The sequence below is a fragment of the Ziziphus jujuba genome, chromosome 1 (assembly GCF_031755915.1).
Source record: "Ziziphus jujuba cultivar Dongzao chromosome 1, ASM3175591v1".
In the NCBI taxonomy this organism is placed as follows: Eukaryota; Viridiplantae; Streptophyta; class Magnoliopsida; order Rosales; family Rhamnaceae; genus Ziziphus; species Ziziphus jujuba.
The window spans coordinates 38722276-38735044 of NC_083379.1; the positions used below are offsets into that span (position 1 = coordinate 38722276).

The window sequence follows — 12769 nt, forward strand, 5'->3', positions numbered from 1 at the left end:
GCTGGTTAGCTTACCAGAGAAGTTCGAAGCAAAGATTTCATCCTTGGAGGAGTCAAAAGACTTGAATAAGATTTCTTTGTCAGAGCTTGTTAATGCTTTACAAGCAACTGAACAAAGAAGATCTATAAGACAAGAAGAGGCTTCAGAAAGTGCTTTTCTAGCACTACAAAAAGGCAAGACTCCAGCAAAAAATAACCAAAGGAAGCAGCAAGGTGGAGGAAGCAATGACAAAGGACGAGATGGTGTTGGTACAAATAGAGAGGGTGAAAGAAAGAAGTTTGTGATGTGCTCTCATTGCAAAAAGGACAACCATTCTGAAAAATATTACTGGTTTACGCCAAATGTTCAATGTAGAGCGTGCAGACAACTTGGACATGTTGAAAAAATTTGCAAAAACAAAGGAGAGCCAATACAACAAGCACACCAGGTACAAGTTGCTGATGAAGCATGGCAAAGTGAGGAAAGGCTGTTTGTTGCTACATGTTATGCAGAAAACGGTAGCAAAGAAGCTTGGTTGGTGGATAGTGGTTATACTCAACATGTGACACATGATACTGATCCCTTCAAGTGCTTAGATAGAAGCTTTGTTTCCCAAATCCAAATTGGAAATGGAGACTTTATTCAAGTTCAAGGCAAAGGAGATGTGGCTGTGGAAACTTCAACAGGTACTAAACTCATTTCAAATGTGTTATATGTACCTGAAATTAATCAAAGCTTGTTGAGTGTGGGACAAATGCTTGAGAATGGATATTCTCTGAATTTTCAAGATAAGTCTTGCACAATATATGATCAACATGAAAGTGAAATTCTAAATGTTGGAATGAAAGATAAAAGCTTTGAAGTAGAATGGAATTGGAAAAAGAGTGTAGTTCAAGCCTCAGAAGAGAATTTTATCCAAGAACATGATGAAATTAAGGAGGAGGCTGATTCAGATGATGAAAATGTCTGAGGTACAAGACCCATGGCTGATGTCCGAGATACAAGACCCGTGACTGATGTCTGAGGTACAAGACCCCTGGCCGATGTCCGAGGTATAAAATCCTTGACAGATGTATATGAGAGATGCCATCTAGCATTGTGTGATCCAATTACTTTCTATGATGCAAATCAGTTCGAGACATGGAGAGAAGCCATGGAAACTAAAATCAGCATGATAAACAAAAACAAAACTTGGGAGTTGGTGAAAAAACCTCAAGGCAAAAAGGCAATTGGAGTGAAGTGGGTCTTTAGGACCAAGCTCAATGCAGATGGTACTATAAACAAGCATAAAGCAAGATTGGTAGAAAAGAGTTATGTGCAACAATCAGGTATTGATTATAGAAATATGTTTGCACCAATTGCAAGGCATGAGACAATCAAATTTCTACTAGCTCTTGCTGCTAAAGAAGGTTGGAAAGTTTACCAGTTAGATGTGAGATCCGCATTTCTAAATGGTTACTTACAAGAAGAAGTGTATGTTGAACAACCTGAAAGCTTTGTTGTTCAAGGAAAAGAAGACAAAGTTTATAAGCTAAAAGAAATGGTGAAGTGAAGCAGGTTCATTGCAGGTCTGAGGTCCAGCTTGCTGATATTTTGATAAAAGCTTTGCCAAGAAAAAGGTCTGAAACATTGAGAAATGATCTTAGTGTTTCCAGCAAAAGTGTCAAGGAGGAGTATTAGTGTAATGACACTTTTGTTGGTGTCTTAGTTACTTTTTGATGTTTAGTTACTTTATATTCAGCTTTTTTGTAAAACACTGTTGTATTAGGTAACCAAAGTATGACTTGTCTTTTGGTAGTATGATTACTCAATAGTAGGTGAAAAGTAGGTGATTTACTGTTGTAAGCTTATGTTTATATATTTTTATCCAGAAATGAATGAAGCAAGTTTTCACACCAATTTACCCTCCTTGTTTTCTTTCCTTTCCTTTTGCTGTGTTTTTCGTTTAAAAATCCTACAGTATCTTTTGTGCCAAAATAAAAAATGGAACCGCCAATTGGTCCAAACCAAAAAGTACGTGATTCAAACTTCTTATGATGCATGTAAAATAACTACAGAATTCAACGTTACATCAAATAATATTTTCGATACTAGCATTATTAATGCCTTTAAGCATTTAAAGTCTACACATACCTCTTTTTTTGAAATGCCAACAGTGCCTGTTGGAGTCAACCACATTATAATAAAAATATCTAGGGGGAAGCATGGTTGCAGATATAAATTGCCCTCTTATTAGAGAATTCAGAACCTTCAATCTTTATAGGATTCCCAAGGATCCACATCTGCAATTAATATAAGTTTTCTTTTAACTTTCAAACTATGTGAGTTGCAGAAAGTTAGTGTGGGAATTTTCAAACAGAGAAAAAGCTTCATACAAACAATCCACGGGTTTAAGGAAAGAAACAATTCAGCTTATAAATTATATTACAAACCAGAGAGTAAGATCCATAAGGCACTCCTAGCAAGATGTCTTTATTTTTCAGAGGATCAAACACAAACCTCTTCTTTCAAGATGAAGTCTTCATGAACTCTCTCACTCTCTTTGTTGTGAATTTTGTGACCTTTCTTAGCTTTTTCCAATATATAGTCTTCATGGTCACTTCAGTACATGTTCAGATAAGCCAACATTCATTATAATTAAGAATGCCATCTTTACTTTTTCATTCATGGACTACAAGCGTATGTATGGATATGAGACACAAGGTAAGCTAGAATGAATCATTATAGGAAAAGAATCAAGCTGAACAAAACATAAAAATACAAATTATATCTTGTTGAACCTTCATAATTAGAAGCAAAACTTTAGAAGCAAAAAAGAGGAAAAGGGGAAAACAAGAAAAAAAGATAGAAGCAAAATAAAGGTGGGGTCCTAAAAATTAACACAATTTACCTTCTTTTTATCCCCCCTAAACATACAACAACTTGAATATTGTTAGGTTTCTTGTTTAAGAATCTAATTCACAGAAGGAAGATTAACATGGAAAAGTGGAAAGAAAGGGTAGCTTACCAACAATCTACCAGTGACATGCCCATAAATATTTCCCTGCCTAATCCTCTCATAAGGCCATGGTAGGAGAACAAGCATAATCAATGGATATATGAAAGTTGTAACCATCATTGTCAAGAAACAAGTGACAATTCTGATACAAGATATCAAAGCTAAAACCCATCCATCATCGTCGTCGTCGTCTTGATAAACATCGGCTTTTGGCTTTTGAGCTGCTTCTTTCACCGAAACTTGTGGTTTTTCTCTATACGTTGGAGCAGAGCTTGTGTTGAGGAAGCTTTCCAACCTCCTATTCCTCATGATTGATCCGCTTCCACTGTTATCCATGTCTCTTAAATGTTAAAAACTTTGACTTTGATCAATATGATACAGATACTACCTGAATAGAGGAAAACACAGAACTATTTATATTATCCTGTTTGGCCAATAAAATGAAAACATTATATTAGAGAGGAAAACATAAAAACAATTCAATTTTTCTTTCACCTCTGTTGATTTCCTGAGTTTCCTGGACAACCAACGAGAATCTATAACATTATCTTAGTCAAATAGAATCACCTACTGTAGAGAGAATATTCCAAAAGAAAGAAAAAAAAGATATAATTCTGTGTATAAATTGTTTGCCAAAGCAGGGCCACCAAGATAACTTACAGGAATTTATAACATTCTGATTGATCGGTAGCAGACAACACCGAATGAAAATAATAGAATACACATGGAAAACAAAAGAAAAAAAGCCACCCTTTTCCTTTCACTTCAATTTCCGAGAAAACTGATTCAGTAAATTCCAATCTAAAGCTTTATCTTCGAACCGATGTTGTGGCCCGAGTTAAGACAAGACTTTATTAACATGTGGGTTTTTTATTTTTCTCTTTTCTTTCTACTCTTTTCCTACGTTTATTTCACCATACTACACCAGTATTCGACATTGCTTTTGAAAAAAAAAAAACTTCATCTCAGGTCCCTTTGAACTTTTAAACAAAGAAAAAACAAAAATACACTTTTTACAACCCTTGAACAGCTATTTATCATCAGGTAATTGTTTTTATTTTTTTTTGTTTATTTGTTGCCGTGGACTGGTGTGGGTTTGTTTTTTTGTTTATCTATTGCCTTGCTATGGACTGGTGTGGGTTTGTTTTTTTGTTTATTTGTTGCCTTGCCGTTTTTATTTGTTGCCTTGCTGTGTTTATTTGTTGCCTTGTTGTGGACCGGTGTGGGTTTGTTTTTTTGTTTATTTGTTGCCTTGTCGTGGACCGGTGTGGTGTAAACACAATAATACTCATTGTATTAACGCTAATTAGGTTAAACACAAGCAGTATGCAATCATCAATACTCATTATATTTTGCATGTTGTTGCACGAAACACACATTAGGGAACTTGTGGGAGTCAAAAAATTTGTCAACTGTAATTACTGAAGGGCCTTCGGTTATTACCGATGAAACCTTCGGTAATTTTTCTAGCAAGGACAATTTGATTACCGATGGTTTCATCGGTAATTACAGAAGACCCGACGGTAATTAAATTTTTTTGGCAATTTTAGAACTTTTTCCGAACTTTATAGGGATTTTGCTGTTTAGGATCATTGATGAATGTACATTTTGCATGTTGTTGCACGAAACACACATTAGGGGACTTGTGGGACTCAAAAAATTTGTCAACTGTAATTACAGAAGGGCCTTCGGTAATTATCGATGAAACCTTCGGTAATTTTTTCAGCAAAGGCAATTTCATTATCGATGGTTTCATTGGTAATTACCGAAAGCCCTACGATAATCAAATTTTTTTGGCAATTTTAGAACTTTTTCAGAACTTTATAGGGATTTTGCTGTTTAGGATCATTGATGAATGTATATTTTGCATGTTGTTGCACGAAACACACATTAGGAGACTTGTGGGAGTCAAAAAATTTGTCAACTGTAATTACCGAAGACCATTCGGTAATTATCGATGAAACCTTCGATAATTTTTCCAGCAAGGGCAATTTGATTACCGATGGTTTCATTGGTAATTACCGAAGGCCTTACGGTAATCAAATTTTTTTGGCAATTTTAGAACTTTTTTCGAATTTTATGGGGATTTTGCTATATAGGATCATTGATGAATGTATATTTTGCATGTTGTTGCACGAAACACACATTAGAGAACTTATAGGAGTCAAAAAAATTGTCAATTGTAATTACCAAGGGCTTTCGGTAATTACCGATGAAACCGTCGGAATCGATAATTACCGATGCACCATCCGTATTCATTTTTCTTTTTAAATGTATTCACTTCTTAAGGTCTGTTTCTCTCTTAAAGCTAGATTTAGCACGTCTTTGGTGGAAACACACTATTGAAGCTGTCAGATGGAATTGTGGTGATTCTTTTGAGACAGTGGACAAATGTCAATTACCGACAATGCATCGGTAATTACCATTGGACATTAATAGCATCCTTGTAACAGTAAGAAACTTACAAAATACTGAACACAGAATGATATTTTACCAACACAATACGATAGATGACTTATAAAAAGGAGAAATGCAAATCTAAAAGAGATTGGAAGAAGCTTTCAACCTGGGAATAGTCTCCAATCTAAAACTAACTAAATTTCAATGCATACCATTCAAACAAGTTTAAATGGTCACAAACTAGAGAGCCAATATTTGAGAACTCAATTACCATTTAAATTCTCATCTTTCTTATTTCTTGCTTTTCCACTTCTCAAAAAATATGGAGAATTTAATAATGAAATCGGGTCCTTAAACTTCCTCTTGAAATGAGAATCATGTAGAAAAACTAAAAACTAAATCTGAATTAGTAAGAGAAAAATGTACAAGTGTTTTATGAATAAAAACTAGAGAATATTACAAGATGATTTTTTTCCATTTGCTGTATATAAAGCTCTGACAAGAAGCAAAAATTCTCTGCCGCCAACAGAACATTCCTCGGCCAACAACTATAAAATTGCTAAAAACTATTTTCATTTTCTTGGTGTATCCACCATCAATATATAAACAACAGATGTTGCCCCGCCCGCCATGGAATAAGACAGTTTTCTAAGCATCCAATTCTGCGAACTAACCTTTATGATTTGAAGAATTAATTGATGAAGTAAAATGACTAAAAATTAGTTCCTTCTAAGATGCACATTGCAATATCAAGGATTGAAAAGACTTGAACCACCTATATTTATCGCAATTAGCACTGATATGCTTGTAATCACAGTAAGCCAAAATAAGGCTACTTTTTCACCTAAACAATTAAAAGCCAGTCCTCTAGTGGTCATATCCTCTTAATGCCTCAAGGATTTTATCCACCCATCTACCACCAAAAAAAAAAAAAAAAGAAGAAAAAAATATCAGGTAGCATGTTCAAGTAATTGATCATAATCACCTAATTGATCATAATCACATAAAAGCAAGCACGTATATTCTTCTGGTCAGGTACAACATGAAAATTACTAGAAGGAATCCCACTTGTAAAAAATAAAAATAAAAAAATCAACAGCTATCATTTTGTTAAATTCACAGCTGGCACAACTAAATTCTTATAATTGACACATACTGTCTCAATTTGACCATGCCAAAAGTATAAAATAATAGAAACAGAGTAGTTCTCCATGGGGTGTGTCCCTAATTTCATCTTCTGAGGGATTTTTGATACCACCATCAGTCTAAAATGGAAATGAAGTTGTCCATTAGTACAAGAGATTGAAAACCATTGGGTGGTTCTATTGCAAAGATGTAAGAGAAATCAAATAAAAGCATTAAAAAATATGGCCCTCTGACAGATCAAGAAACTAATATGCAACTTAACTATCGTCCAAGTATGTTCAGTGCCAGAATTGCCAAGTAAGGCTTCTCTCTCAAGATGTAACGTTTATACTTTCTTGGAATTCTTTGTTTTCAAATAAACAAGCGCATGCCTAAAGCATTAAAAAATATGGGCCTCTGACAGATCAAGAAACTAATATGCAACTTAACTATCGTCCAAGTATGTTCAGTGCCAGAACTACCAAGTAAGGCTTCTCTCTCAAGATGTAACGTTTATACTTTCTTGGAATTCTTTGTTTTCGAATAAACAAGCGCATGCCTACGACAAGACAGTGAAATGAAAAAAGGTAAAACTAAACATTTAGGAATATTCAATCAGAATGAGAACACAAATGAAGGTGCAACTCATACCTTCCTAGATGCATAGATGCAATAGGTCCTCCATATCCAAACATCCCAAACAAGGGCTGCATAACTAAGATATGCTTAAAAGATAAATTTCAACGAGTAAACACTAAGAAGACAATGGACATAGGACATAACGTACAAACAAATTGTACTTCGAATATGGAGGAAGAAATGCATGCTAATAAATAATCAAGAGAAACAGAAAATAAGAGAAAAGTACATGTAGGAAATAAGAGGTAGACTTCTCTTTATATTAGAATGAAACATACATGCATAAGCTACAAAAGTCAGTGTCTAGTTTTCACCATATAAATAAGTGTATACACAAGATAAAAGCAAAATAAAAGGATATTGAAAACAGATTTTACCATAAGGTATGGAGGTTTTAACCCTATTACCTGTCCTCTCGAAGACTTGTGAAGTGATGCACCCATCTTTCCCATCCAATGGAAATTATTTCTATTGATTTGTTACCAATGAACCACTATTGCCCTCATGGTTCCATGGACTACTATTCCAGCAATCATCTTCATCTGTTTATATTCCCTAATGTGTTATGCATACTTGCTGATCTACAATGGTTGCACCCCGGCATATCATTACAAGGAATTAAGGAAAAAGAAAGCAAATCAATTGATCCACCATATCTCCAATAAATAGCAGTCTCATCAAATTAAAGAGTTGATGTTAAAAATACTTAACAGTTCAACAATTCAATTCAAGGGGAATATTGACACCTAATGAAAACTAAACTTTGTTATACTATAGGCTTGAAAACTTTGAAGTGGGATTACTATGAGAAATCCATAAATCGTCAGTCATCAATAAATGGATTTCATTTGCAAGCACTGGTGTAAAAGAACATGAAAAAAAAAAAAAAAAAGAAGAAGAAAAAGTGGAAAATAGACTGGAACTAAAAAACCAAAAATTCTTTGTTTATTTTCTACTCCATTGTACAAAAATGAATGAGAGGAAAGGCAAGGGGACTGACTGTTCAGTTATACCCTCACAATTTTATTTTCTTAGCTCATGTAGATGAGTACTCATTTTAGACGAGTGTAAACAACAAGGTATACTAAACAAGACAGCGTTTTCCAGAGCATAAGCATCTTTGAATGTCACATATGCAGTATAGGCATCCTCACCAGACCTATTTCCAGCAAACCAATAACTCAATTATACCAACATACAATTTACGCACATGTGCAGAGTAGCAAGTTAAAAAAGACTAAAAATAACCACTCAATTGAATCTAACCTATAAAGAGAAACAAACAAATAAAAGGTCTTCTAAAATTATATTGGGACAGAGAGGACCCTTTTGTGTTAATAAGAATTTGAAAGGAAATATGGCACCGGATGGATAGTTTACCTCCCTACATGGATCATAATCTGAAATCGTTTCTACGGCACGTAATTTATGAGGACATAAAATTGTAGAATTTATATAATAGAAGGCATTCAAGTGTGCCCTTTTTTTTTCTTTCTTTTTTTTTTTTTTTGGGAAAAGGTGGCAAAGGAAAGCAATGATAATTTGGAAATTTCTCCATGAAGTTTCAGTTTTTATTCAGATAAGATTCAAATTTTGATCTTGTCTTCTTAGTCTGACATTGATAATTACATGAGGAAATAAACTGTCTTGAGGAAGTTATTGTTCGTTAGGAGCATTATTAACCATCACATTAATATTGAATAATGAAACAATTTCCCAACTTATTGCCATGCTTGGAGTTTGAATTTTATTAAAAAAAAAAAAAGGATAAAGAAAGAGAAGACAATTCCTAACATGCTTTCATGAAAAAGTTAAAATTTCTATTATGTTTACATTTCAATGTCATTTTAGAATATGAACTTCTCAGTAATATTAGCTTGAGCCTCTTGACCAAACGATGGAAAGAAAAATATCTTATATTCTCCACATATAGAAAAATATTTTATATTCTCAACATATACCTTCAGAAATCCATTAAAGCAGGGGTCTTATGGAATAAATTAGCTTTTACAAGACACTCAAATGGACTAATTGACATATGGATATTAAAAATGACAAAAGAAAAAAAGGAAATTAAATAATTGTAATATAAATCCCAGAAAAAATTCTTATCTTTTGACCACTTTCAAACCAAATAACATCCAAACAATTTGATGAGTTTATGAACAATAAATTCATATATAATTAATGACCAAACCATCATTTTGCAGATTTCACTCGAGGAAAAGTAATCATAATTAGTAATCAGAAGTTATGCAGAAGGACTCTACCTGATGATTTCAACATCCTCATTTACACCACAATAAGTGAAAAAAATCATAAATATCCTTTTTTGTTGCTTTTGGGGATAAGCTTGTAACTTCTGCAGTATAACCACCCGGGTACATTGCCTTTTAAGACTAACAAAGAGTGGAATTGGGTGAACCAGTGAAAAGGGATTTAAAATAACAGGAAAAACTACAACCAAAAGCCAGATTATATAATTATATATAGCAAAATTTATCATAAATTTAATATTAACATTTCATGGTAAGAAACAAGGGCATTGTTTAATCCTTTTTCTTGAATGAAGAAGACCATGTTTTGGAGGAAGAAACAAAAGGGATAAGGTAAATGTCAGAAGCTGATGAAAGACGTTATGATATAATTGGGATGACCTTGCTTTGTGTGACAATGCTCATAGAATCCATATCCTTAGTGGTCCTTATCCCACTAAGAAGTCTAAGATAACTGGGTACTTCTTATCCCTAACATCTAGTGAAAACAATTATCTTCCAAAACCAGAAATTAAACATAATGTTTAATAATTCTTAAGCCTAGATTCATCTCAATTTTTAAAAATTACTGATGGATGTCATGTAAATTCATAGAATAGACTATCCGACAAAGCAATTCATAGATGCATTTTTTACCTGCTTATGGGTTCTTAATTAACCAAGATTTAAGTATTGGCCAAATTGTAAAGTTCAAGCTCGTACATTGTGTAACAGAAAAGATTATTTTCATCGAAATTCACTGGTGCAAACCATAGATTCAAATGCAAAGAAAACAAAAAAGATACAACTGCAACAGTTTCAGCAAATTCAGAATATATATTTCTATATATATATACAGCATTAAACATGAAAGGCGATGACTGATTGACTATTGAACTGTGATCACAAAAAATATATAAATTAAAAAAACTGCTTGAAATGCAAATCTTACCAAATATAAAGATTACCTTCGGTAACTCATTGCTCAGTGAGAGATTTTCCAAGATTTAGCATCATTTTCGATCTTGCAGATTCGAATTCAGAGTTTGCACTGAAAATCGATGATGGTTCTGATGAATTCAATCTTTAGATGGTACGTTTGGTTGCTGAGAAAATGTGGAAAAAGGAAAATTTTAATAATCGCTTCGAATTCTGTTTAGGATCCAAATGGGAAAGAAACCAAAAAAATAAAAATAAAAAATTCGTAAAAAAAAAATGAAAATTGGATGAGGTTGTTGTTTTAGTTGTCTCAGTGAGTCAGTGAGAAATAAAGGAATGGGAAGAGTGGTGAAAAGAAGAAGAAGAGGAGGTGGAAGGAGCAAGGAGTTTGTTGTAGACCTGCTCAGCGTCTAGGTAGATGCCTAAGGCGGTGACTCTAAGGCCAAAACCAGGAAGGGCATGGCGGAGCTGATTGCTAAGTCTAGAGTGCTTCCTCCACTCGTCCCTCCTCCTGAAGCACTCTGCAGTAGCTGCTTTGCCATTTTCTCTGACTTTCTCTTCCTCTTTTCTTCCTGCTCCGTCCATGGGATTTTTCAAAAGAGTAATCTGGATATTTTGAAATGAAAGGGGTATATTTTGTTAATCCCTCTAAAAGAGGGGTATTGGACAAAATTCCCCTATCTAAAAGGCTAAAAATTTAGCAGTTTACCATGTAAAGTACTAAGAAGCCAACTTTATGACTGGGCTCTGTCTAATCAAAGAATGGGTCTAAACATAACAATCCCTGAAAAAATAATGGGCTTCAATTCATACAAACTTTGGGCTCCCATTTCTAGGCCTTCATAAAAATGGGTAAAAACTTATCCCCATTTGAGTGTCGGGTCATATGAGTCACAGTTTTGGGTCTGTTTGAATACTAAAGTGAACCCGATTGACATGGTGTATTTTTTAATTGGTCCAATGAAATTTGGATAAATTTAAAATAATTCAATTTCTTCTATCACTCTGGCATTATTAAATTTAAAGTTGGCTGGTCAAATTAAGATTTGTTTTCTAGTTATTCGGACATGAGAATTGAGGATTATCAAAATTAAGATTATAAAATTAATTTAAAATTAAAAAGGAAGCAAATTGAGACAGGTATAAAATTAAGTTTAGTGTATTTTGTAATTTTACCAAAAAGAAATAATTAACAAAAGTCATAAAACAAGAAGGGAAACATAAGCATCAACAAGTCTATAACCTCAACATTTCAATTCTAGAAATAAACTAATGAGGTGTTTGAGTAGTGGTAAAGTCAGTAGAAATCTAAAATTTACAAAAAAAAAGTGAAATTTTATCTTGTTTGTATAATTTTTAAGAGAAGAAATTGTAGGCCCTAATGAAAAATAAATCTCATAAATGGGAAACTAAGAGGAAAAGTAGATCTTATTAAGAGACCATTTGGAAAGTGTCAAAGTTGAGAGGGAAAATGATTCTCGGAATTTAATTTCCTGAGAATAAATTTTTCTCTTGGTTTGTTTGGTAAGTAATAGAAAAGTTAGGATTTATAAGTAGTTAAATTTAAAATTATATAATAAATTAAGGGTAAATATGTATTTTAAAAAAAATTAAAAACTAATTTATCTGTGATTCTCAAAATGACACCTATATATGTGGAAACAACTTTCTCATATATTTTCCTAGATTAGTGGGAATCTAATTTCCTGAACCCACACTTTTCTACCTTACACTAAACATCCAAAAAAAAAGAAAGTTATAACTTTCCTAAGGGAATTAGATTCTCATTAATTTTACCTCTATCCAAACATGTCGTAAAGAGATATCATTCTAAAATTTCCTGAGAAACTGATGTTACATATTTTCTTAAATACAATTTTATCCTTTAATTTTAATGTATAAATTTATTTAATTACTTGTAAGTCCTATTTTTTACGATAATTAATCAAACACTATAAAAAAAACATTTCAAAAAACTGATTCTCAATAAATTCAATTCCAAGGAAATTACTATGACCACATAAAAGCTTAATAAAACTATAAAAATTGGTTCCAAATCTTATAGGGAACATAAAATTGCTGTTCCATGCTACAAGAAGATAAAATATGCTGAACATATCATAATTTTCAATGAACCATCGATGGTTCACCACCTCCTCTGAATTATATAACCTCATGGAGGAATCAATTGACCACATGACAGAGCCATCACTCTCCGTTTTCTTTTCCATTTTCCCAGAAATATGGGTCTCATTCAAATCTTGACAGTCCACCAAGTTTTGATTCAAAAGCTGTTTGCACTCATTGTTGAAGATCCAAACAGCATTTTTGTGTATGAATGCATTTTTTATAGTAAATATTCTGAGCTGCTTCAAACTCTTTGCTATGACAATAGAATTATGCGAGTTTAGCCTGAAATCTCCAAGGAACACAC

General features: G+C 33.2%; 1 protein-coding gene and 1 long non-coding RNA gene across 7 annotated transcripts; both read right to left on the minus strand.

The window, feature by feature from the left end:
• Positions 1–2932: 2932 nt before the first annotated feature.
• Positions 2933–3313, minus strand: LOC125420809 (1-acyl-sn-glycerol-3-phosphate acyltransferase). The gene has a single exon (XM_048467957.2). The coding sequence runs from the start codon at positions 3311–3313 to the stop codon at positions 2933–2935; it is 381 nt and encodes a 126-aa protein (XP_048323914.2).
• Positions 3314–5757: 2444 nt separating this feature from the next.
• LOC107414716 (uncharacterized) lies at positions 5758–11024 on the minus strand. Of its 6 annotated transcripts, none has more exons than XR_007237422.2 (3): positions 10735–10997; positions 7154–10502; positions 5758–6290 (listed from the first exon to the last, which is right to left on the minus strand). It is a non-coding gene; the product is annotated as an uncharacterized LOC107414716 (long non-coding RNA). The 6 variants fall into 6 exon arrangements; XR_007237421.2 differs by lacking the exon at positions 5758–6290 and adding an exon at positions 6550–7061; XR_009634500.1 differs by lacking the exon at positions 5758–6290 and having other exon boundaries at positions 6550–8300; positions 9412–10502; positions 10735–10996.
• Between the last annotated feature and the right edge of the window lie 1745 nt (positions 11025–12769).

Coding starts and splice junctions, on each gene's coding strand:
- LOC125420809 (XM_048467957.2), bottom strand. CDS start 3,313: ATGGATAACAGTGGAAGCGGATCAATCATGAGGAATAGGAGGTTGGAA.